Here is a 25408-nt window from a genome sequence, read left to right as displayed (position 1 = left end):
CAGAGCCTCTCATTTAAGAGAAAAAGCTGAAGACTTTTTTTTAATTTTATTTTTGGCCGCGTTGGGTCTTCGTTACCGTGAGGGCTTCCTCTAGTTGCAGCGAGCACGGGCTTCCCATTGCAGTGGCTTCTCTTATTGTGGAGCACGTGTTCTAGGCACATGGGCTTCAGTAGTGTGGCACACGGGCTCAGCAGTTGTGGCTTGTGGCTCTAGAGCGCAGGCTCACTAGTTGTGGCGCACGACCAGTGTCCCCTGCACTGGCAGGTGGACTCCTAACCACTGTGCCACCAGGTAAGTCCCAAGCTGAAGACTTTAGACTGGGTTAAGCAGGAAGCTGAATACTAGGCATGAAGAGTCTCCAGAAGCCCTTTTCCACAGCACACCTCTGTTCAGGCAGCACAGCCAGCTGTGAATGCACTTACAGAGGCAGACTGCCTACACAGGAATTCTAGGTCTGCCATTTACCAGCTTTGGGACCCTTGGACAAGCTACTTTATGCTTTGGATTCCCCATCATAAAATGGGGTTATTACCTACCTTACAGGGTCCTTTTGAGGATATGCAAAGTGAACAGAACGTATCTATTATACAATAGGCAATGTGTGCTAGCTATTATTATTCTACCTAGTATTCAACTTAGTAACACTAAGTCCCATGGTCAGGGAGGAGACACAGTCTGATTGCATGAATCATGAGGACAAAGGGGACAGTGGAAGGCCCAGAGGAAGGACTCTAAAGAAATCAAAGGCTAGCCCCACCTAGCTTCCAGCATCTCAGGGCCACTACATTTTTTTTTTTTGTCTTGATAAAAACAAAGCACAAAATGGGACTTACATCTTTTGTTTCTGCTTACAGGGAAAGCAGAGGTCCTACTGTGACACAAGCATGCCAGGAAAATAAGCCAGCAAACCAAAATAGACTGGAATCAAGAACACCACTGGGGGCTTCCCTGGTGGCGCAGTGGTTGAGAGTCCACCTGCTGATGCAGGGGACGCGGGTTTGAGCCCCGGTCCGGGAAGATCCCACATGCCGTGGAGCGGCTGGGCCCGTGAGCCATGGCCGCTGAGCCTGCGCGTCCGAAGCCTGTGCTCCGCAACGGGAGAGGCCACAACAGTGAGAGGCCCGCGTACCGCAAAAAAACCCCAAAAAACAACAACACTGGGAGAGGGCGGAGAAAAAGAATTCTAGGTATGATAGGAAGGATTCTGAAAAGTTACAGGATACAGTACAGAAACAGATGCTCTATGTCCTTTAGGATAAATGCCTGAGCCCTAGCATGTACTGGGTGTTGCTCTACGTACAACCACATACAAGGAACACCCGTGGTTTGGACAGGTTCTTCCTGTTCTTTGAGTGGTGAATGCAAGGTGGTACGTTTTTAAGCTTTACAATATCATGCTTTGAACTCCAAGAGCCTTCGCAACCAGCATCTACTGAGAAGTCTGAAGAATATCCTCTCAAGGAGGCAAAGATACTGAATGACCTCATTCCCATCTCTTCCCAGCAAGGTTTTTTGCCTCTTCCCTCCTTGCCAGGAGGCAGAGATATGACCCAAGGTTGAAAAACAAATAACCACCATCTCAAATGACTTAGATTTAATCATCGGAAGCAAACTAAATGGAAAGCTTACAATAGAGAAGAATTACATGTCAGTGCCTTTTGCAAACTGAGCTGGGACAGAAAGGGACTGGGGCTGCCCCTCAACCCAATCTCTTCCAAACAAAGACATCCACAGTGTCCCTGGCAGTCTGGCTCAGGGAAGGGGGAGACTGTTGGCTCTGTGCGTTGAGGTTGCCTTGCCACCGCTCACTCCTGGCCAGCATCAGGAGCCCCGCCTTGCTGGCTCTGGTCATCACCCTTTTTTTTGTGGCCTGATACGATGTCATCAATCCGCAGCAGTAGAACTGCCGTCTAGGAGAAAAACCACAGCCCCAAAGAGGTTAGCAAAGAAGGGAAGGACACTTGTTTTCTTTTAGACGTATCACCTAGCTCCTCCTACATAATTACCATTTTATCTGAAATCTACCCTTTCAGAGCCTCGAATGTAAAATGCAGTTCTCGGTCAGCAAGGGATGCAGCCTGTGCTACGTTACCTTGCCTTTTTTTTTTCCTTCTTTTTTTTTCTTTTGGCCATGCTACAGCTTGTGGGATTTTAGTTCCCCAACCAGAGATTGAACCCGGGCCCTCAGCAGTGACAGAACGGAATCCTAACCAATGGACTGCCAGGGAATTCCCTTTTTTTTTAAAATTAAAAAACTTTATTTTTGGCTGCACCGGGTCTTAGTTGTGGCATGCGGGACCTTCTTAGTTGTGGCATGTGGACTTCTTAGTTGCAGCATGCTAACTTCTTAGTTGTAGCATGCGAACTCTTAGTTGCGGCATGCACGCGGGATCTAGTTTCCCGACCAGGGATTGAACCCGAGCCCCCGGCATTGACAGCACGGAGTCTTACCCACTGGACCAGGGAAGTCCCCCTACCTTGCTTTTTAAATGAGCTAAATATAAGTAGGGGGATGGAATTCCTTGAGAGATCTTTTGGGGAATACTCTGCCTTCTATCCCCCCCTCCTCAAGACTGGACCAAACACACTGTTTTCTGGTTATCTGGAAATTAACAGCACAGCATATGTCTTAAGAGTGCCTCACCTCCACTGCTGTCTTATACGTTTGCAGCTTTACAGCCAATGGTTCCCAGATGCCCAGTTCTTTCATGTCCACCAAAGTACCTGTCTCACCATTTACGCCCCAGGTCTCACAATTCTCCTGGGTGTGCTTGGCCTATAGTTGGAACAAGCATAAATAATTAAAGGGGAAAATACTAGGGACAAGTAAGCTGACAGAGACCATTACATAAAAATCAAATACACTGCACTGATAAGGTAGGGATAAGAGGAAACGACAATGACAACAAACAAATCAAAAATTAAGAAAGAGATTTTAAAGGAACAAGCTACCAGGAGAACCTGGAAAGACAGACATGAACTACCCTCTTAGGCCAAACACAGCTTTTCCTACCCCATCAAGAGAAGAGCAAGGAAAGGAACTCACCCGAAGGGAGGTAAGTAGACGGATGGTGCTGGCCCCGCAGTTTTGAATAAGGGTACGAGGGATGACCTCTAGGGCTTGGGCAACAGCCCGATATGGCCATTGTTCCACACCAGTCATGGCCTTGGATTTTTCTGTCAAGGCATGAGCCACAGCCATCTCAGAAGCCCCACCCCCAGGCACCAGCTGAGGGTCCAGGAGAACATTGCGGCACACCTGCATGGCATCCTGGAGGTTGCGTTCTACTTCCTTGGGAAAGCGAACAAAGAGTATAAAGCCAAAGCTTGATGACTCAAGGACAAATCAGAAGCACCAAAGGACTTCCTGACTGCCAAATTCGGTAAACCACCAAGGAGGGCAAACTAAGAAAGGTCCTTCAAACCTTTTGGGCAGGGCAGATGCTACTAACTCTGGAAAAACACATTAACTACAACTGCAACAAGGCCAGGGGGAATGTGGTATCACTCTGGGATGTTAGGCTCTTGTGCTTGACAGACCTATAACCTTACTCTGTCCTGTCTAGCTGTGTACTCTAGGAGGCTGCACGGTGTAGTGGAAACTCTCTGCTTACTAGCTATATGCCTTTGGTAAAATACTTAACCTAAGGAAAAAAAAAGTAATATTTATAATTTCGACTTAAAAAACAAGGAAACAGTGGTTGCTAGTGGATGGGGAAACGATGAGCCATTGTTCAATGGGTATAGTGTCTCAATTTTTTGAGATAAAAAAAGTTCTGAAGATCTGTTGCATGTGAATATGAATACACTTAAAACTGCTGTAACTGTACACTAAAAAATTATTCAGATGATAAATTTTACATTAAAAAAATTTTAAACCATGATTAAAAATAAAAATATTTAAAAAATAAAAAGAAGAGAGAGATTTGTGGCTTCAGATGGCAATTAAATAACTATAAATGGCCAACAGGATAATTTTAGGCTCTCTGGGAAACTCTCAAGAAGTGGAACGACCTAGATCATTCAGTCACACTTCCAAGGCTGACTCACCGAGAGAATCTCTTTGCTGGCCCCCCGTAGGAGAATGGTGCAGGCCTTGGGGTCTCTGCACTCAGTGATGAATGTAAAGTACTCATCTCCAATTTTCTTGATCTCCAACAGGCCTGCCCCTGTCCCAACATCTTCTTCTCTCAGTTCCTCTGGTCGGCTGACTATTCGGCCCCCACAGGCTCTATTGATTAGATGGGGAGAAGGGGGACAGGGAGAAGACTAGATGATGTCAAATACTTTTACTCATCTTCTTGGTCCTTAGGGTCTGTGGTGGGGTGTAAGGGTTAAGGGCCAAAGTGGACTGCTAGCAACACTTCTACCTAACTTGAGACGTCTTGGTTGCCTGGTGAAATAGATTTCCAAATATATAGGTGAAGTTTCCTTAAACTAATATGGCTTTATAAGTGAAAATGTGCATACCTAAGGCAACTACTGTAACGAGATACAAGTTAATTCGAAGTATACTTAGTGGACCCTAAAATTGGGACAAATGAATTCTTATGCATACCTGACCAAGTGTATAACACATAATGGTCATTTCTAGATAGAACTCATCCTATAATGCCCAGTTAGATCTCAAGGCCAGTAACAGGACTGTACTAAAGACAATGTAAAGGTCAAGCAAGAAATAAGGTGATTAGGTACATAAGTATATGTCTCACCCAGTTTTAATAAATATAAGGCTAATTTTTTTTTTTCTTTTGCAGTACGCGGGCCTCTCACTGTTGTGGCCTCTCCCGTTGCGGAGCATAGGCTCCGGACGCGCAGGCCCAGCGGCCATGGCTCACAGGCCCAGCCGCTCCGTGGCATGTGGGATCCTCCCAGACCGGGGCATGAACCCGTGTCCCCTGCATCAGCAGGCGGACTCTCAACCACTGTACCACCAGGGAAGCCAATGTAGGGCTAATTTTTTATTTGTCACTTTTTCCCCACTCATGGGCATGTAGAGTCAACTATGTATATGTATGTATGCCAAGCCATTTCAGAGAAAGCGTTTTAAGTATAAAATTGGATTTGGATCTATGGCATATTATGTGATGTTAGGATACACTTAACTTTTAAAAAAAAAATTACTCTTAAAAATAGATGGTATCTGAGCCTAGATATTTGTGCTGAAGTAGTGAGTGCAATCTAAGGTTGCATTAACAGCAGCTGAGGATCCAATCAAGGTAATTGTTGGATCTGCTATATTCTGAGCTAGTTAAAACAGACTAATCTGAAATGGATCCCTACACCAAGGTAGTGATCATAGATGTCTAAGCATACGCTGTTCACTACTGGTTAGGAGCAGTAGGGTCTCATGCAGCAGATAACTGTTACTCTAGAGGACTTCTTCTTCTTTAAATACTTATTTACTTACTTCGCTGCACTGGGTCTTAGTTGCAGCATGCAGGAACTTTAGTTGTGGCATATGGGATCTAGTTCCCTGACCAGGGATCGAACCCAGGCCCCCCGCATTGGAAGTATGGAGTCCTAGCCACTAGACCACAGGAAGTCCCTAGACAGAGGGCTTCTGAAGAGGGCAGATGGCTAAACCCAGGTTATTTCCATCTGTAAATAATTTGGCTGGCTTTATCCTATGCTAAACTTTTTCAGATAAGGATGACTACATTACGAAGCTACAAAATAAAAACACATGGGAAGGAGAATCTTATTTTTACCTGGCCTACTCACCTAGCAATGCGATTATTGTCTGTCTTCCGGACTCTGCGGATGGCTGTGATATTGGCCCGCATGAGGTAGTGCTGAGCTAAATCTGCAAGAATAGAGGTGTCAAGGTGGAAACCAGAAACCCTGGGTTCTGAACAGGTTTTATCCTCCACGTACCCTAACCATCACATGTTAATTATGTTCAGTGTATGACAACATGCGAGGAAAAAAATCACCGACCCTCTTCTACCACAACAATAGTCTGGAAAAATGAATGTAGTCCTACCCGAGATGCCCTTTTCTGTGATGACCACGTCTGGCTTCAGATGGATAATGTCCTCACAGAGCTGCTGAATGTACTCTTCTTCCATTTGGAGGATTCGGGTGAAGTCTTCCTCTCGTGTGATCTCAATGTCAGTCTATGTGGTGAAGAAAAGTCACTCTGAATTAAAAATTTTGGATTGGTGAAGCTCTTTAGGGTCATCCCACCTACTATACTCCCTCCATCCAGCACTCTCATGTATCCCAGAAAACATGAGTTAGAATAAGCCACGACCCAACACCTCTATAAGCCACTTTAGCTCCAGCAGTCATCTAGTTTAACCCCATTTAATTATAAAGCAACTGGAATGCAAGTCACAATGTAATTAGTGGAGTTTGGCTAAGGTCTCTAGCCACTTAGTTCAATGTTTCCTCTGACCTGTCAGTGTGCATGGTAACTCAGCGTCTTAATTCTTCCCACTAATAAATCGATTCTTGTTGCCAACCACTGTTTGATAAACTTCAATTATTTTGTTTTATCCAAGGGTGATGGAGCCTTGCAAGCTTCCTGCCCTCTGGAAATTCTTTGGCACTTCAAAGCTCAATTAACTCCTACTCTATGTTCTACTGATGCATTATGAAAGGTGGCATGAGAGTGTGGAATTGAAGCCGAACAGAGCTGGGTTCAAATTCTGATCTGGCCAATACCAGCTGTGTTCCTCAAGCAATTAACCTAGCTTCTCTGAGGTGTAGATCCCTCATCTGTAAAATGGAAGTCAGTATCATCTGCTGTAAAGGGGAGTTGTAAGAATCAGAGATTACTTGTAAAGGTCACAGAGTAAGCATGTAACAAACTTTTTAATTCCCTTGCCCATATTAACAGATTCTTACATCAAATTTAAGGAATAGGGCCAGGGACATTACCTGGCTTTCTCCTTTCTTGTATTCCAGAGAAGAATCCAGCAGCACGATGCGAGGGTTCTTAATATAGCGCCGCATCCGCGGATGGGTCACATCCTTGTTAATCATGACTCCACGTAACACACACGAGTCTTCAATGATGCCGCCAGGTATCTGAGCAAAAGAACCACTTCAATCCACAACGAGGAGACAATTTCTCAACTCCCTGCCCAGACATTCATCTTTCCCAAATGACTACCATTTCAGATTTTTAAAGTATCTTTTTTCCACGAACCTCTAAAACAACTACAGTTGCAATCATATTTCTTTCTCTCTAGGAAGCACATCAATCTTAGCACATGATACACAATTTGAAGGTTGGCTGAGACAGAAATTCAGTGATTGACAGATTTAAAGGGGCACAGGGACTTCCCTGGTGGTCCAGTGGGTAAGACTCTGCACTCCCAATGCAGGGGGCCTGGGTTTGATCCCTGGTCAGGGAACTAGGTCCCACATGCGGCAACTAAAAGATCCTTCATGCTGCAATGAGGATCCCGCGTGCCGCAACTAACACCTGGCGCAGCCGAACAGAGGAATGGAGAATCACGCAATACTACTTAAAAAGAAAAAAAAGGGTGCAGATCTCTACTTCCTGAAAGATATTTCCATGAATTTTAGACATAGGGCTCCATCTACTGGCCACAAGATATTAATGCTACTTTTAAATCTTAAATTAATAAAGATGGAGAAAGCATTCTGGGGCTTATTAGCGCTATGCTGTAGAGCCCTTGTTTATTTCCTGACCCAGTGGCTGATATGTACACAAATGCACAAATACAGACACAAAAATAAGCCTTTCTCTTGCCCCTGTAGACCCTGTGTAGGGACAGCAGTGAAGCTAACAGAATTATTTCAGATACCTCTTTGGCACCCTCTTTTTCAAGTTTTTGTTTTCCAGGTAGCAAATACTCTTCTTCCTGGTTCTAATAATAAAAATATCTTGCTCTGATTTAAACTTATTTCCTCCACAAGTGTCTCATTCTAGGAAATAATTTGTCTCCAAAGTACACACTCAAAGAGTTTACCTTTTCTACCCTTGCATATTTCTTGATGTCAATCTCCTTCCGACCGTTCTCCTCAAACTGTACAGTTTTGACAGCATCCAGGGCAATGTTGCAAGCCAAAGAAGACCACCGACTGATTACTTTGGTAGTAATGGAGCTGTTGATGATGTTCAGCATCGCATCTCGGTTACTGGTGTCAACAGGGGTACTGGAGAAAAGAAAAACAAATAATATGCTCAGTGGGATCTTGGATGTTTATGGAAGTCCTCATCTATATCTTGATGACTATAATAGTGGGCCAACAGGCAGAACAAGGGGAATCTGTTCCTTTGTAGGAAACTAAGTGTTATCAAGAAGTAACTTTGTCCACCCTCTGCCTTTTAGCAAGATTATAATTATCCCATCCCTGAAAGGTGTCTCAAATCCCTGAGTAATCTGTTCTCATGTCTGACAACTCTCCACACTTAGAGTTTACAGTAAAATAATTTCTTTACCTTCTGCTCCAACCAAATAAACTCTATTACTTTCACAACTTGGGTCAAGACACATTTTATCTTTGAAACCTCATCCTGTAACTAGCAAATTCTGAGAGTTCCTCTTGAGAATCACCATCGGTCTGTGCTATCCATTTGGACAACTGATTCTATTTTACCTAGCATCATAATACATGGTGCGCCACAGTGTTTTTATGTGTTTAGTCTCCTCCAACGAGACTATAAATTTGTACATGGCAAGACTATCTAGTAAGAGACCTTGGATACCATCTTGTCCAAATTTTCACATACTGTTGAAACCCCTTTTATTAACACAGTAAGACACACAATAAGCAATCATTAAATAGTTGCTGAATTATGTATTTTAGGGAAAAAGCAATAGCTCCAAAAATATTATCTAAGATATACAGGCAGTTACTGCTTGATAAAAAAAAACATTAATGATTCAGCTCCAAATATTCAATAAATCCTTTGTGTACTCTACATTCTTACAAAGTTTACTTCATAAAAATGTTTTTTTTTTTTTTTTTTTTTTTGCAGTACGCAGGCCTCTCACTGTTGTGGCCTCTCCCGTTGTGGAGCACAGGCTCAGCGGCCATGGCTCACGGGCCTAGCCGCCCCGCGGCATGTGGGATCTTCCCAGACCGGGGCACGAATGCATGTCCCCTGCATCGGCAGGCGGACTCTCGACCACTGCGCCACCAGGGAAGCCCCATAAAAATGTTTTAAATCAAACACCTCCTTCTGTTAAGACTGCTAGACAGATATTATCACATACTTTGTTTCTTAACAGCAGGAAGTACAATACAAAGCTCACCAAATTGCTAGGTACTTGTGTACCCGACAACCTAAGGATATGAGTAGAAAATGACAGGTTTTAATTAATTAATTAAAAATAAATTTATTTAATTAATTGATTTATTTTTGGCTGTGTTGGGTCTTCGTTGCTGTGTGTGGGCTTTCTCTACTTGTAATGCATGGGCTTCTCACTGTGGTAGCTTCTCTTGTTGCGGAGCACAGGCTCTAGGCGTGCAGGCTTCTGTAGCTGTGGCTCGCGGGCTCTAGAGCGCAGGCTCAGTAGTTGTGGCTCATGGGCTTAGTTGCTCCACGGCATGTGGGACCTTCCCGGACCAGGGCTCAAACCTGTATCCCCTGCACTGGCAGGCGGCTTCTTAACCACTGGGCCACCAGGTAAGTCCCAGGTTTTATTTTTTAAACAACCTTTTTAATCAGAAAAATTTTGCATTCTGTATCATGTTCTTACTTAACTGACATTTCCTCAAGTAGAAGCCACACATTCCTATATTCCTTTTATTACCTTATAGCACTCAGCAAACATAGACTAACAGCAAGCTCTGTGATAACTAGAGAGGATTCAAATAGCATTTTCAGTACCAGTCCTTTTGATTTTAATGAAAACCCCTGGCTACCATCCTCCACAGTACTTTAGAGAGAGTACTGAATTAGTTATAATCATACACGATGGTAGGGTATCTTAAGCCCTGAATAATTAGTTATCTAACTCCTTATTTCTCCCACTAGAATCTAAAACTTTGCAGAGTAGCTCTATTTTACTTACTACACATTTCCCATAGCAGTGCCTAACATGGAAACTAGCAGACTGCATATAACCAAAATATATTTTGAAGAATTAAACCTAGCTTCTTTTATTTGTCTGCTTTGCATCCTTTGCCATTTTCTAAAAACTTTTATTTCTCTTATCCTTCCCTTCATTTTGCTCCCCTCTTTGTTTCTCCTTCTCACAAAATAATACCAGGGTATAAACTACTGGTGATGTGCTCGGTTTTCCTTTACCATCTAAGAACAGATTAGTCTTCCAGGCCTCCCATAGTTGACACTACCCATTTCTGGTCCCCACCTCCAATACCTTATTTTCTTAAGGGTGTTGATCATATCGTCCAAAGCCCTGCGGTAAGCACTGATCACCACTGTTGGGTGCATCTGCTGCTCTAGGAAGTGCTCAGCCACAGATAACATCTCCCCTGCTGAAAAAAGATACATACACCATAACATTTTGAAAAGTACCTGGATATCAAGGCAACTTCATTATGCTTCTAAAAATACCTGCTCTTTTTTCTAAAGTAGGTTTCCCCAAATGTATGCAAATACTATTCCAAATTTTATACTTTGTACAAGCAAATTCGGAAAAAAAAATTCTCATCAGATATATTTTAAATGATCAAAGATTGATCCCAGGGTTGACTTATTCTTGTGATCTTACTAAATATTTGTTCCCAGTTTCCTAAACAAATGGTAAACATTTTCCCGAAGACTCTAAAATTGAAAGAAAAATAAAGGAAAATTGACTTATTATTTCAATACCTAGCATGTAGTCAAACTGCTGGTACTGAAAACAAACAAAACCCACAAAACTTTATATCTGCAAGAATACCCATAAAAATTTACAAAATTTACCCTCTGGAAGAGGGATTATTGGTAAAATGTCCCCTCCTTTTAAAAACTGTCCTTACTTTCTAATTCTAATTGATACACACACACACACACACACAGAAGCTTGTTTCTAAAAAAAGTTTTAAAGAGGAAAAACCATTATTTTGGTCAAAAAAGGACCTTCTGCACAAAGGGCTTGTACTACCAGGTCCACTGACACTAATTTTTAAAATGTACACAAATGTGTAAAAGTTCACATGTATACTCTTTGGCATGTGCTCAAATGTTTGATTTCAATACTTTAGAATTCCTAAGTGACCATCATGTATATTAAAAGAAAGATAATCAAATATTTTGAAACATGCTCTAATAAGTTAACTTAGAAAAGACTATACCCTGTTAAAGAAGAATCAGAACAGTATCATAGAAGAAAGATATCTTCAGAAATGGCAGTTTTGGTTTTTTAAAAGCTACCTAAGTCTAAGAAACCTAGACTCATGGATACTTACTTAATATCTCCACGAGATTTAACTAAGATTACCAGCTAAAAAATTCTGCCTGATACCTAAAGCTCATCTTCTACCCAAATAAGTGAAAAAGCATATGGAGTCTTACCTACTTCTTTCATCCTCCAAGTTTCTCTTCAAAGTACAGAACTAGCCATATGTAATTAATTCTCAATCCACAAAAGAACTGGATCTAAAGATGTGATTAGTTGGTGGTGACTCAAGCAAATTTCGACCCAACTCACCATTCTCAAAATGTAATACAAAGGCATTTAAAAATTAATTTTTAAAAAGTTCATATAATAATAATTTTGTTAAGGATTCTATTTTTAGGCCTGTGGACCAACACTATAAATTGGCATCTCCTAATTAGAAAAGTGTTTTTTCTCAATTCCTAAAAACATATTGCTACAGATTTTCATTTTCTTAATTAATTTTTTAATTTTTATTTTTGGCTGTGCCACACGGCTTGTGGGATCTTAGTTCCCGGACCAGGGATCAAACCCACTCCCTCGGCAGTGAAAGCGTGGAGTTCTAACCACTGGACCACCGGGGAATTCCCATGTAACACATGTAAACAAGTGTCCTTTACGTGGTATATTTAGTGGCACGTTTTCCACATTTTTTGTGCATTTTCTTGTTGATTTCACTGTTTAAAATGGCCTAAGTATAGTCCTAAAGTACTATCTAGTTTTCCTACGTGCAAGAAAGCTGTAATGTGCTCTGTACAGACAATAACTTACTACATAAGATTTGTTCAGGCATAAGTTATAGTGCTACTGGGCATGAGTCCAGTGTTAATGAATCAATAATATATATTAAATAAGGTGTCTTTAAAACAAACAAACAAAACATAAAACGTATATATTTATGCACTGATAAATATGTGACTGGAGGCTTGAGGAACCTAACCCCATACTCCTCCGGGAGTGATGGTTTAGTATTCACTAATTCAGTGTTTGTGGTGACTTTATAGAATATAACTTATTGTGAGTAATGACAATGGACTGTATTTTATTCAACCAGATTTGCAAAGCTCATCCTATACCACGATGAACATTTTATGCTCAGTTGGAGAGAATACACAGAAAATTAGCAAAAAGTTCTTTAAACATTTATAATTAGTGGATTGGTAAAAAGGTTCTTCTTAAAATATGACTCAGGGGACTTCTTTGGCAGTCTAGTGGTTAAGACTCCATGCTTCCGCTGCAGGGGGTGCGGTGGGTTCCATCTCTACTCAGGGCACTAAGATCCCACATGCCGCGCGTTGCGGGCAAAACAAAACAAAAATATCTGATGTTATTTCTGGCAAAAATCTTAATGTTTCAATCTAATTTTCCTTATCAACCTTCCATTCTTTTCTTACCAAGAATAATTACAGATGTGGTCCCATCTCCAACCTCTTCATCCTGTGTCCGGCTAATTTCAATCATGGACTTGGCTGCTGGATGCTGTACTTGAATCTGAAAGAAAGACCTCTTAACCCATTCTGCTTGGTCCTAACTCTTGAGCTTCTTGCTTCTACACTGACTCCCTTTTATTGTTTTACCACAGCTTTAAAGATTAAAAGTGGCCCCTAAGAGATCTAAGTAAAACACCTTTCCAAGTCTTTCTTTTTGGGGAAAAATGCATTAGGACAACTTAACTACTGAAGTTTCTTGAGAACAGAACAGTATCTTTTAGCTTATTTATTGGGAACACCACTGTTGTGGTTGAATTGTGTCCTCTGAAAGAACATGTTGATGTCTCATCCCCTGAAAATTGTATTTGGAAATAGGGTCTTTGCAGATGTAACCAAGTTAAAATGAGGTCACAGAGGTAATCAGGGTACATTCTAAACCCAACCACTGGTGCCCTTATGAGACACACAAGAAAATGCCATGACAGAAGGGGAGTTTATAAGCCAAGGAATGCGGTCAAGCATCAGAAGCTATAAGAGGAAGGATTCTTCCCTAGAGCCTTCAGAAGGAGCATGGCACTGCTGACACCCTGAGTTTGGACCGCCAGCTTCCAGTCCATGTGAATAAATTTCTGTTGTTTCAAGTCACACAGTCTGTGGTAACTTGCTACAGCAGCCCAAAAAAGCTAATCATTATTTACATTATCTCTTTATGTATCCTTTATAAAATGTTAGAAAGCAAAACGAAAAGTCAAACCTCTCGAAGAATAGCATTGCCATCATTGGTCATCACGATGCCTCCCATTGGGTCCAAAAGCATCTAGGACAAAAGCAGAAGTTATATTTAAGTGTCTCAGAAAACAGAAAGGGAAAATCTGTAGTCGAAGTTTCAGTATGAGATAAGCCTACCTTCATCATAGACTTGGGTCCCAAACATGTTCGGATGATATCTGCAATAGTCTATGGAAAGAAAATACAAAACATGTAAGCACAAATCAGAAGATGGTGAGTGTGTTAGGGGAAGAGGCATGAGTAACCCACAGAGCCACTGTTTTAACAAGGACACTTCTAAAGTAGGGTTGGCGACCACTTTAAATACAGCACGCCACATGGCTAGATTCTGTTCTTTGCTTTTTCCGCTTTGGGAATGTTTTCTGGATACAGAAAGAAATAACTTTTCACAAGGAAAAAAAGAGACATGCCTTCCAGAGCTTCAGTTTCCCAGCAGTCCAGATAACTGAAGGTCCACGTATTTGTATTTCTTTCCATGATAGTAGCCTCCACCCCATGCTAATTAGATCTAGGGCTTTTTCATTCTTTCATTCAAAAGATATTTACTGAATACCTACCTATCCAGGATCTACAATGAGTACTAGGAATACAAAAGGGAATTAATACAGTTCTTCCCTTCAACTAACTCAGTCTAGTATGAGAGACAAACACAAATAGAATATTATGAGACAACGTACAGCAATAGAATATGCACAAGTTAATATGAGAAGACCATTAGGCCTAGCTCAGAGAGGGAAGGCTTCCTTCTCCTTATCACCGAGAGAGAAATATCCTGAAGGAACGGAAGTCAACTTTTCCTCTGCCAAATTGCAAACAAACACAGAAATACTAGGGAAGGCAGCTACAGGCAAACTATTATAAACAACTTAAAAGATGTGCTACCTACCTTGGCGGCATTGATGTTTCCAGATTGAACTTTTCTTCCAGATTCACGCTTTGTGTTCTGGCCTAAAATAGATAAAAACAAAGGCAACAGCTCAGGACTGCCCCACTGTATATAAGCTATTTATTCCCCGATCTTTGAAAATAAAAACACCCAGGTTTCATGATGTATATACGAATTAAAGCTTATCAACTTGTACTCTTTAAATATGTGCAGCTTATCGTATGTCAATTATACCTCGACAAACTGTTAAAAAGTAAACATACATACTTATGGCTACTTACTTCTTTATTTACTTCAACCCCTGGTATACGAAGAAACAATCCATAAAGCTTCAACTTTGGAATCTTGGTCATCACTTTCCCTCTAGCCAAACATTCATGTATTTACAGCAAGAATTCATAACCTGAGATCTGCGATCCGTGAGATTCTCAAAGGGCTGGTGTCTCTAAAAGCATCAATCTCTCCTTTACGTAAAAAGGGAGTTTGGGGGTTCATATTCTCCTACTTGGATATGGGGAATCATACTGACAGTCCTAGCATAATTACTGATAGTGCCCCCCACTGTGCTGTGGAATGAGAACACACACTCAAGTGTCTGGGTCTGCCAAGATAGTCACTTCATGCTTGGACGTAACAAGAATGCCTCAGTTACCTATTTACCATTAGGAAGAGCTGACTACATATTTAAATAAGGAGCCTAACTGGATACAGCCACTAATGCCAGAGATTAACGCGGATCTCCAAAGGGCTGCACAAGGCACCACTCAGTCACCCCAGGGCCCTCTCAATGGGAGACAAGCCAATGACTATAATTGAACCTAAGTAACGTCTCACTCCTCTCTCCAAATTATATTTTCCCTACAATTTGCTGTATAATTTTCGATCCAGTCCCATCAAAACTAAACACAATTCTCAGGATTTCGATTCCTATTTCAGACAGTGATAACTAAAATCCTGCATGGACCATTCTGATGGATTCATCAGAAAAAACAGGTTTTTCTTCTGGGTTAAGTGAATTCTTGTCTGAAAACAGTCATTTTCCAGGTATAGACAAAATAGATAAAATCTTGGAATAGCATTCTCTACAAAGAAGATGGTGAGGGAGGGAAAATGGCTAGTCAGGCATCTCAAGTGCTCTTGCAAATAGGATACAGAAGTTACACAGGTTGGAATCATACCAAGGGAAGACAGGGGAAATGGGACTCGTAAGTAAGGAAAGAAATCTGGGATGTTCCCGAAGGGTAAAGAGAACCAATCGAGGAATCTGGGAAAACTCAGCTGGTAAGTGGGAAAGATTACAACGTAGGGAACACTTGAGGGAATAATTACATCTAAGCCAGACCAGTGAGGGAAGCAGGGTTACTTCGTGAAAAGGGGTTGACTAACAGAAATTCAAGAGGACAGCTACCGAAGAGGAAGTGGCCAAGGATACCACTCGCTGTTTGCCGGACCCTCTTTTAAACAGCTGTATCTCCTTATCTCATTTAAGCCTCACAATCCTATGAGGAAATACTGTTAACCCTAATAACAAAGATGGAGCCATTTTCAATCAAGCAGTTTGGCCGAGGCCACACCGTTACTAAGGGATGGGCCAAGATCATAAAGCTAGGCCAAACTAAAAAATCTTTATTCATTCAGCTACACACTGAAAATCGCTCAAGGAAGAGTGCAAGGGCGGGGGCTGGGGGTGAAGAACGGAACGCCGTTCCGTTCAACAGGCTCGGCGACAGGAAGGTCAGTTTGCATTTGCCAAGACAGAGGAATGGGTTAAGAGAAGAGAGGAAAACGGGAGAAGGGGCTTCCAAAATTAACGACTGGAAGGCTCAGTGGCCGGACCTGAGCGGGACTGGGCTGAGGCAAGGCTGTAAAGTGCGGAAAAAGAAGGGTGGTGAAGAGGGGGGGGGTCCCTTCCCCGGCTTTCCCACAACTCACTAAGCACGAGTACCGGACGATGGCCCATCATGGCGGCGCGATGCAGAGCCGGGTACCCCGAGGTGGGGGAACCAGCAGAACCTTCTGGAGAGAGATAACCAGCAAAGACCAGAAAACGCTGCTTCCACAGGGCTCACACGCAAACCCGCTACTCTCCGGGTTGCCACCAATCACCGCACCCACCTCACTGACCGGCACGCACACAGACCAATTGACATTCTTAGACCCGCCCCTTACGTAATAACGCAGGGAAAGCTAGATAGAGAGAGCACGATGATGGCAGTGAGAGGGCACAGGCGCTTGCGCAATAGGGTGGCCGCTCCCGGCCGCGTGTAACGCGAACCTCCGCGCAAGCGCCAAGGCTGGGGCAGTTGGCCGACATGCCACTGCGCATGTGTATCAACTACAAGGGTTGGTGCTGGGGTTGAGGCTTTCGATTAACACAGCAGGTGAGGTCCTTAAACTCTTGCGTCTCAGCTCCTCTCGGGTTTCGAAGGTCAAGAAAAGCGTAACAGTTTCCACGCTTTCGTTCCAGCCTTAGCAACCGGGAGTGATGGAGGGGCGGGGCTTAAACCGGTGGTTGAGGGAAGACCCGGCCCGTGTGATGCGGGGTGAAATGGGAGTTGTAGTCCGATCGGACTGTGCTGGGCGGTTAACTATTCTGGGAATTGTGGTTTATTGTCTCTGACTCGTTGCTGTGCGTGGACCTTCACCTTATTAGGTAAATGTCTTCTGCTGAGGCTGTGAACGGTACCGGAGGGTGATGGCTTACTTTTTCCCCGAGTTATCCTATCTAAAACACTTTTTCAAGTGTTCCCTGTAGTGCTCTAAGATTTTTTTTTCTCCACGCCCATTCCCTCCTCTGCCCTCCTCATCTCCTCAGCTACCGGTGCATTAGAGATGTTGGGAAGCCAAAGTTTTTAAATTACCTTACAAGACAGGAAAAGGACGGATATTACAGAAATTGAAACGAGGAGAGAACACAGAATTTTGCCCGTTCATAGGAGACTCTTAAGGTTTGGGCATGGTTACAGTACTATTTTGTCCGGGAAAAAAGGCTGCAGTGCTACTAGAAACAGCTGTTTTCCAAACTAATGAAGGGGCTGTGAGACCAAGATCAATTCAAGAACAATTACTTATATTTGGCCATGAGATAGAACAGTACACCCTTTCACATTTTTTCCTCCCCAAATTGGAACAGCCTGAGCTCTGCTGGGGAGAACTTATGAAGTTGTTAATAGTAAAATAATAGTATGGGTTGTCAGTGGTCATGTAATTCTTTCCCAGGCACCACACTTCAGATGGAGCAGCATTCTAGTCATCCTACTAACAGAAGAGGTGTGTGTCAGAGGCCCTGCTTCCTCTCCCTTAAAACCAGATCTCCTTGGGCTTCCCTGGTGGCGCAGTGATTGAGAGTCTGCCTGCTGATGCAGGGGACACGGGTTCGTGCCCCGGTCAGGGAGGATCCCACATGCCGCGGAGCGCCTGGGCCCATGAGCCATGGCTGCTGAGCCTGCGCGTCCGGAGCACAGGCTCCGCAACGGGAGAGGCCACAACAGTGAGAGGCCTGCGTACCACAAAAAAAACAAAAACAAAAAATAAAACAAAACAACCAGACCTCCTTAATTGCTCAGCTTGTGGGAAAATGAAGCTAGTTGTATGTATATTTTTTCCTGTTACTTATTTAATTGGAAAGTATTTGTATTTGTTCTGCATTTCCCACTAAATGGAAACATTCCTGTATTCCCAGTGGCTAGAACTGGATCTGTTAAATAATAGATGCTCAATAATTTTTTAATATATTTTAATAAATTTTAAAATTTATTTTTGGCTACTTTGGGTTTTAATTGCTGTGGACAGGCTTTCTCTAGTTGGTGGTGAGCGGCGGCTGCTCTTCGTTGCCCTGTGTGGTCTTCTCATTGCGGTGGCTTCTCTTGTTGCAGAGCATGGCCTCTAGGCGTGCGGGCTTCAGTAGTTGTGGCTCACGGGCTCTAGAGCACAGGCTCAGTAGTTGTGGCGCACAGGCTTAGCTGCTCTGCAGCATGTGGGATCTTCCCAGACCAGGGCTTGAACCTGTGTCCCCTGCATTGGCAGGCAGATTCTTAACCACTGTGCCAACAGGAAAGTCCCAGATGCTCAATAATTATATGTTGAATGAATATATTAATTATTCCTTTGTATCTCCTCTTAATACTTAGAACAGAAGACATATTGTTGGCTAGAGTGAACAGATACTCAGACTGAGTGGGACAGTCCCACTTGGTGGCCAGGGAAGTGCCTGAGACCATCTGACTCCAGAGCCTATTCACTTAACTGTTAGGTGGGGTAGATTACTCTATCTGAGAGGCTTGCTTTCTCATAACTTGAACATAAATGAACTAGCTCTTCTCACAGATTATATTGTGCAGTGGTAAGGAGCATGACTGGAGTCTATAGGCCTGGATTTGATTCCGCCATTGGCACATACTCATTGTGGAATCTTGAGCAAATTTCCTAACTTAAGTTTTCTCAAAACAAATGCGGATAAAGCTACCTACTTCATAGGGTCATTATGAGAAATGTATAAGATAATGTATGTAAATCACTTTTTATTATTTTCTCTGTTCTGCTTCCTTTTGCTGCTCCCCAACCTCATCCTCTGTTATACATTGTCCAGTCAGAAATATGGTTCCTTTAGTATGGACTGTGTGTAACATACTCATCAAACCTTAGAATTCAGTAGAAAATGCACCCTCATACACCTAGGAAGGGCCCAAATTAGAAGTGCATTTGCATGGAAGTTCACAAATTTTTCAAATAGTGAGAAGAATCTTGAGGCCCGAGTTTCACCTTCTAGCTCCTTACCATGCTGAATGAGCCATCAAATGTGGTGATGACTCTGGAGCAGGAGTGAGGAGAAGATGGAAGACCTACGGTAGGGCTCAGAAAAATCCACAAACCCAGGGCAAAAACATGGATTTCTCTCACCAAGAGTAACTGATGGTGCTTGATCACTTAATGACTGTCTAAACGGCAATACTGTCAGTTCCATGAGAATAGCAACCATGTCTGTTTAGCTCACTGTGGTATCTTCAGTGGCTGATACATTGCAAGCACTTAACTGTCTCTTATGTGTATGAATGAATGAATTTAATTTTTTTATCCTTTTTTGATCTCATTATGATAGTGAATAATGGATTCCCCACTGTCTCAACCCCTTTAATTCTTTCATAGAACCAGCTGTTCTGCCTTTCCATCCATTGCTCCTCTGTCTACTTTGCCACTTCCTTTTCATTTTCCGAACTCCTGAGGAGGAGTTCCCCAAAGGTCCAGTTTTCTCTCACAGTCTTTGACCTTGGAGAGCTAATGTATTTTTGCAGTTCCTTCATCACCTCTTTGTGACTGGCCTGGCAGTTTGACCTTTCACCTGAGCTCAGTGCCTTCTCTCTGGCTGTTTTTCTAGGCATTTCTATTTGGACTGTCTTGTCTCACCTCAGATCCAATATGTCCAAAATGTGATTTATGTTAATATGACATTACCCCAACTCAGATTCCCTTGAGTGAGAAAGGAAATTCAGAGGCTTGTGCAGTTGGGAGGTTGCTGAGGTAGTCAGAGAGTAGGAAGAAGAGCTACCAGTACCACAGGAACTGGAACTGGGGATTCAGTGCCTGTAGCTATCTGCCCATCTCTCCATCTTTCTCCTGGACTCTCTCTTCTCTCTAATCTCTTGCTTGTATCTGCTTTTCATAGCATGCTAGCCAAATTCAGTAGCTTTCATTGACCCCAAATTTACATCTTCCCAGCATAGCAAATCAGAGGAAAGCAAGCTTTGACACAGAATCTATATATCAATCCCAAGGAATGACTGGCCCAGTTTGCCGCATGTGCTTACCCCTTCAATCAGTCACAGTTGCCAAGGGGGATAGGATACCATGATTGCCCTGTATTGGGTCACATGCTTATTCCCGTTGGAATATGGAGAGGGGTCTGATGTATGTATGACCTGGAATCTGGGGAAAGAGTAGTTTTCCAGAGCAAGGGTTGCTCAGTAGACAGAAATGACGTATGTCTCCTATAGGACTCATGATTTTCTCCCTACAAATCAAATTTTCCTTCTAACGTAACTATTTTTGCCAAAGGTAATCTGTTTTCCCCTTTGAGAACTTCCATGTCCAACCCATTTTAATCCCAGTGGATTAATTAAAGTAGAAATTTTATCATATTTTCTAATCCTAAAAGGCTCAGTGACTTTCTGAGAAAATCTCAGATTTGCTATTGGAAAGGGTCTTCCATGACCCATCCTGCTTTCCCACTCTCCACCCTCTAATTCTGGCCACTTTTTTAGGGCTCCTCATCCTTCTGGCCATATTCTTGCTTCCTTGCCTTTGCTCACACCATGTTTTTTTTCTCCCACTTGAAATATCTTTTCCACTTATCCAAAGCTTCCTGTTTTCAAGGTCCAATAAATATCCTCCACCTGCCTGGAGTCTTCTTTGACTGTTGTACTCGATATCTTATCCCATTTCAAAAACATTCATTTTTACATTTAATCACATCTTAGTGTAACTAAAAGATAAAAGGACTTACTTTCACCCGAGACTGTCAGACTCATTGTTTATGTCCTGTGTTGTTATATCACCATTTCGCCAGTGTCTGATTCGTCTCCCTAAGTAGGTATTAAACACCTAAGAAACCATGTCTTAGATGTCTTGTGTATGCCCTAACATTGAGCACAGTAGTCAGCATGTAGCACAGATCAATAAGAACTTGCAGAATATAAGCAAATTAGATTTTAGCTTATCCCAACCCTGCTTGGTTTTCCTCAGTCCCGCTATGGTTTCTCTTTTGCTTTATATAACTTTCTTTGAAGATATTCAGGCCAGGGTCTCAGCACCTGCATTCATAGACCAGACGCAGGGATCTAATTAGGCTGTCCCTTGTCGGAATGAACTCTGACTTAGTTGCCTCTGATTTTGTTCCAGCCAAAGAGGAAGGTAATGCTGTGCCTCTTTGTCGAGCCAAACCCGCCCCCAACTTTATTAACCTTCAAGCAAGTTCCCCACCAGCCACTTGCCTGAAAATCCCAGCAACAAAGCTGTCCTCAGGTAAGGAAGGATGCAGGGTGGATTTCCCAAATGGACTCAGCAGGGGGAAGGTTGTATGGAGGAGGTGGCTGGAACTGGCTGAAAATTTTATTGCTTGCTAGTAATGTTAGTTGAAAAGTGGCCAGGGAAGGAAATAGTAACAGTTAGCTCAGTTTCTTTGCATTTCAGTTATTCATCCTCCCATGGCAACATCAGTGGGTATTTAGCATACCTGTGGGAAGCCACACAGTGCACTAGACAGTCATGACTCCTGTTTTTGAGGACCTCAGAGTTTAACAAAGAAGTCAAGACCAATAAATACACAAACAATGGATAAATAACTACCAAGGTTAACTAAGAGCTGGATGTGTATAATGTAGTTGAAAACATTAGAAAAAGAATTGATTTCAGCAAGACTGGTGAAAGTTAGACAACAGGAAGAACTTCGGGTCACTGCCGATGACCTTACTATGTCAGGTAAGAAGAATGCTGAGGCATCCCCTGAGCTCTTGAAAGGGAAGTTAGGCCTCACTCTCAGACCATTTCATTCACTCATCAAATATTTGTTGAACACTTATGCGCCAGGTACTTACTCTTCTAGGTGCTGGGGACACAATAGTGAACAAATCAGACAAAAATCTATGCCTTCCTGGAGCTTACATTCTAGACGGGGGAATTAGCCAACAATTATGTAACTAATTACAAAATATGCCAAATAATCATAAGTACTAAGGGAAAAATAAAGCAAGAGAGTGGGTAAAAAGTTCCAGTGGATTGGTTTCAAATAGGGTAGCCAGATAGACTTCATGGAGAAGGTGACAGCTGAGCACAACTGCATCTGGGTTGAGTTGTGCCCCGAAAGATTAGAGCAGTCATCTTATTAGAGCCCTTCCCACCTCAGTACAATTATAAAATCTCTCTTTTGTCTCCTTTGCACCTCCATTGCTCTTCCTTCAGGAATTGACCACAAGCCCAAGGAATGCCTAGGACTCCTAGAATATATGTATGCCAGTCTCCAGCTTGAGACCCAGCTTGCCCAACAACGGATGGCTATTTTTGAAAATTTACAAGCATCCATGACAAAACTGGCTCCTGGGAGAGAAAGCCAGAACTCTTCTCTCCCAACCTTATCTTGCAATCTGTTGTTAAATCACCTGCCCCAATTCAGTAAATGAATTGTGGAACAAAGTTATCGTGTATGTTTTCCCTACTCTCTTCCCAGTAAACCCTTGGTGGAATCTGGGCATATATATTCTACAAGTGGTTGGTTAGTTCACAAGTTCATAGTACGTGTTCATTGAGTGCAAAGCACTATACAAGGCACTTGGGGATACATATAACAGAAGAGAGAGTTTTGGGGGATTTACTATCTAACAAGGCAGATAAGAAAAAGAATTCATTGTAAAATTTAGTGGTACTCTGAGGGGGAATGGAAGTTCAGAGATAGAGGTTAGTAGGATACTGGACCAATCGTGGAATCTTGCTGGAGGAAGTGGTGCCACTTGATGAAGGAGCTGCATTGGATGGCATGGACGGATGAAGTAAGGTAGTTTCATGTCAGTTGGGAAGCTTGGACAAAGACCTAGAGGTAGGAGAATAAGTCATCAAAAATTAGGATAAGAGGGTTTTTTATGCCCAGAATATAGGAGATGAGGCAGAATGTAGAGCAGCTGAGAACAGACAGAGCAGCTTTCCCTGGGGAATTATTCTGGTAACAACTGTTAGAAAACTGTCTGATTTTCATTCTTTTCTTTTTAAATTAATTTAATTAATTTATTTATTTTTGGCTGTGTTGGGTCTTTGTTTCTGCACGCGGGCTTTCTCTAGTTCCGGCGAACAGGGGCTGCTCTTCGTTGCGGTGCACGGTCTTCTCATTGCAGTGGCTTCTCTTGTTGCGGAGCACGGGCTCTAGGCGTGCGGACTTTAGTAGTTGTGGCACGTGGGCTCAGTAGTTGTGGCTTGCAGGCTCTAGAGTGCAGGCTCAGTAGCTGTTGCACACGGGCTTAAGTGCTCCGCGGCATGTGGGATCTTCCTGGACCAGGGCTCAAACCCATCTCCTCTGCATTGGCAGGCAGATTCTTAACCACTGCGCCACCAGGAAAGTCCCAGCTCTGATTTTATTTGAAGCACTAGAGAGCAATTGGAGGCTTTCAAATAGCAGCAAGGCACATATAATGGGCAAAACATTTTGGGGTGAAGGGAGAATGGAAGTGGAAAGGCCTGCACTAATTAATAATAGCAATCTGATACAATACTACCAGGGTCTGGATACAGGGTTTAGAAATAAAGACAGGCAATGGGTAAATCTGAGCTAAATTACAGAGAAGGACTAGTCTTGAGCTTGAAACACCAAGAGACTGCATCCTGAAATTTCTAAGTTGGGAAGTCAGTTTAGCTTTAATGAGGGTTCAAGTCCAGCCATAAGTTTTCAGTGTTTGAGAAGGGGACACCTGAGTTTGGCTTAGCCATTTGAGCTAAGGTTGAGGAATTGGGGTTGGGCATTGAAAAAATTCTGATTAAGCTATTATCCATGGAGAAAGAGAAAGAAATAATTTAAATAATTTTACAAAGATATTTGTGGATAAATAATTTTACAAAGATATTTGTGGATAATAATTTTACAAAGATATTTGTGGACCAAATTGTGGTGCATGGGCTTCTCATTGCAGTGGCTTCTCTTGTTGCGGAGCACAGGCTCTAGGCGCATGGGCTTCAGTAGTTGCAGCACGTGGACTCAGTAGTTGCAACACGTGGGCTCTAGGGCACGCAGGCTTCAGTAGTTGTGGCATGCAGGCTCAGTAGTTGTGGCTTACAGACCCTAGAGCACAGGCTCAGTAGTCGTGGTGCATGGGCTTAGTTGTTCTGTGGCATGTGGGATCTTCCTGGACCAGGGCTCGAACCTGTGTCCCCTGCATTGGCAGGCGGATTCTTAACCACTGCGCCACCAGGGGAGTCCCCAAAATGCAATTTTTGAATAAAGTCTGAATGGGGTCCCCTCTTCCCTTAGCCAGTGATCTCTCCATTCACACTTAAAATTTAAGAGTCATGCTCCCACTAGAATGGCTGTCATCAAGAAGACAAAAGACAACAGTTGCTGGTGAGGATGTGGTGACAAGGGAACCCTTATACCCTGTTGGTGGGAATGTAAATTGGTTCAGCCACTATGGAAAACAATATGGAGATTCCACAAAAAATTAAAAATATATCTGCCATATGATCCAGCATTCTACTACTGGGTATATACCCAAAAGAAATGAAAACAGTATTTCGAAGAGATAAATGCACTTCCATGTTTATTGCAGTATTTGCAATAGCCAAGGTATGGAAACAACCTAAATGCCCATCAGAGGATGAATGGATAAAAACGATGTGGTATGTATACACAATGGAATATTTATTCAGCCATGAGAAAAGAGGATATCCTGCCATTTGTGACAAAATGGACAGACCTTGAGCACATTATGCTAAGTGAGATAAGTCAGTTAGAGAAAGACAAGTACTGTATGATATCACTTATATGTGGAATCTAAAAAAGTCAAACAAAAAATAAAGTAAAGTAAAATGGTAGTTTTCAGGGGATGGGTGTGGGGGGATAAAAAAGTGATGTTGTTTAAGGATACAAACTTGCAACAAATAGTAAATAAGCCATAGTGATCTTAATGCACCATATAATGAATTTAGACAACAATATTGTACTATAATTATGTAATGTGGTATCACTACAACAGCAATCATATTACAAAATATAAATATATCAAAATAACACATTGTACACCTTAAATATACACAATGTTATCTGTCAAATATATTCAATAAAAAAAGTTATAGTCACGCTTAATGAAAACATATTCCATGTTCATGGATAGGAAGACTCAACCTTTTTTTTTTTTTTTTTTGGCTGCACTGCCCAGCATGCGGGATCTTAATTCCCTGACCAGGGATGGAACCCACGCGCCCTGCAGTGGAAGCACGGATTCTTTAACCACTGGACCGCCAGG

The 25408-nt window shown here is 42.4% G+C and overlaps 1 protein-coding gene and 1 long non-coding RNA gene across 2 annotated transcripts; one reads left to right on the top strand and one right to left on the bottom strand.

The window, feature by feature from the left end:
• Positions 1-1579: 1579 nt before the first annotated feature.
• Positions 1580-16523, bottom strand: CCT3 (chaperonin containing TCP1 subunit 3). Its single transcript, XM_022559482.3, has 14 exons — positions 16347-16523; positions 14415-14476; positions 13646-13696; positions 13494-13556; positions 12704-12800; positions 10308-10425; positions 7947-8133; positions 6886-7035; positions 5987-6119; positions 5725-5806; positions 4051-4231; positions 3047-3292; positions 2645-2776; positions 1580-1910 (listed from the first exon to the last, which is right to left on the bottom strand). The coding sequence occupies exons 1-14, from the start codon at positions 16375-16377 to the stop codon at positions 1806-1808; spliced, it is 1638 nt and encodes a 545-aa protein (XP_022415190.1). The 5' UTR covers positions 16378-16523; the 3' UTR covers positions 1580-1805.
• Positions 16524-16652: 129 nt separating this feature from the next.
• Positions 16653-25315, top strand: LOC111167067 (uncharacterized). Its single transcript, XR_002642733.3, has 3 exons — positions 16653-16795; positions 21309-21431; positions 22368-25315. It is a non-coding gene; the product is annotated as an uncharacterized LOC111167067 (long non-coding RNA).
• The last annotated feature ends 93 nt before the right edge of the window (positions 25316-25408 follow it).

This window comes from Delphinapterus leucas, chromosome 1 (assembly GCF_059928025.1).
Source record: "Delphinapterus leucas isolate spDelLeu-1000000601 "Yukka" chromosome 1, BTC_Dleu_Yukka2, whole genome shotgun sequence".
NCBI lineage: Eukaryota > Metazoa > Chordata > Mammalia > Artiodactyla > Monodontidae > Delphinapterus > Delphinapterus leucas.
The sequence above is the reverse complement of the archived record's forward strand: the minus strand, read 5'-3'. Positions and strand labels throughout refer to the sequence as shown.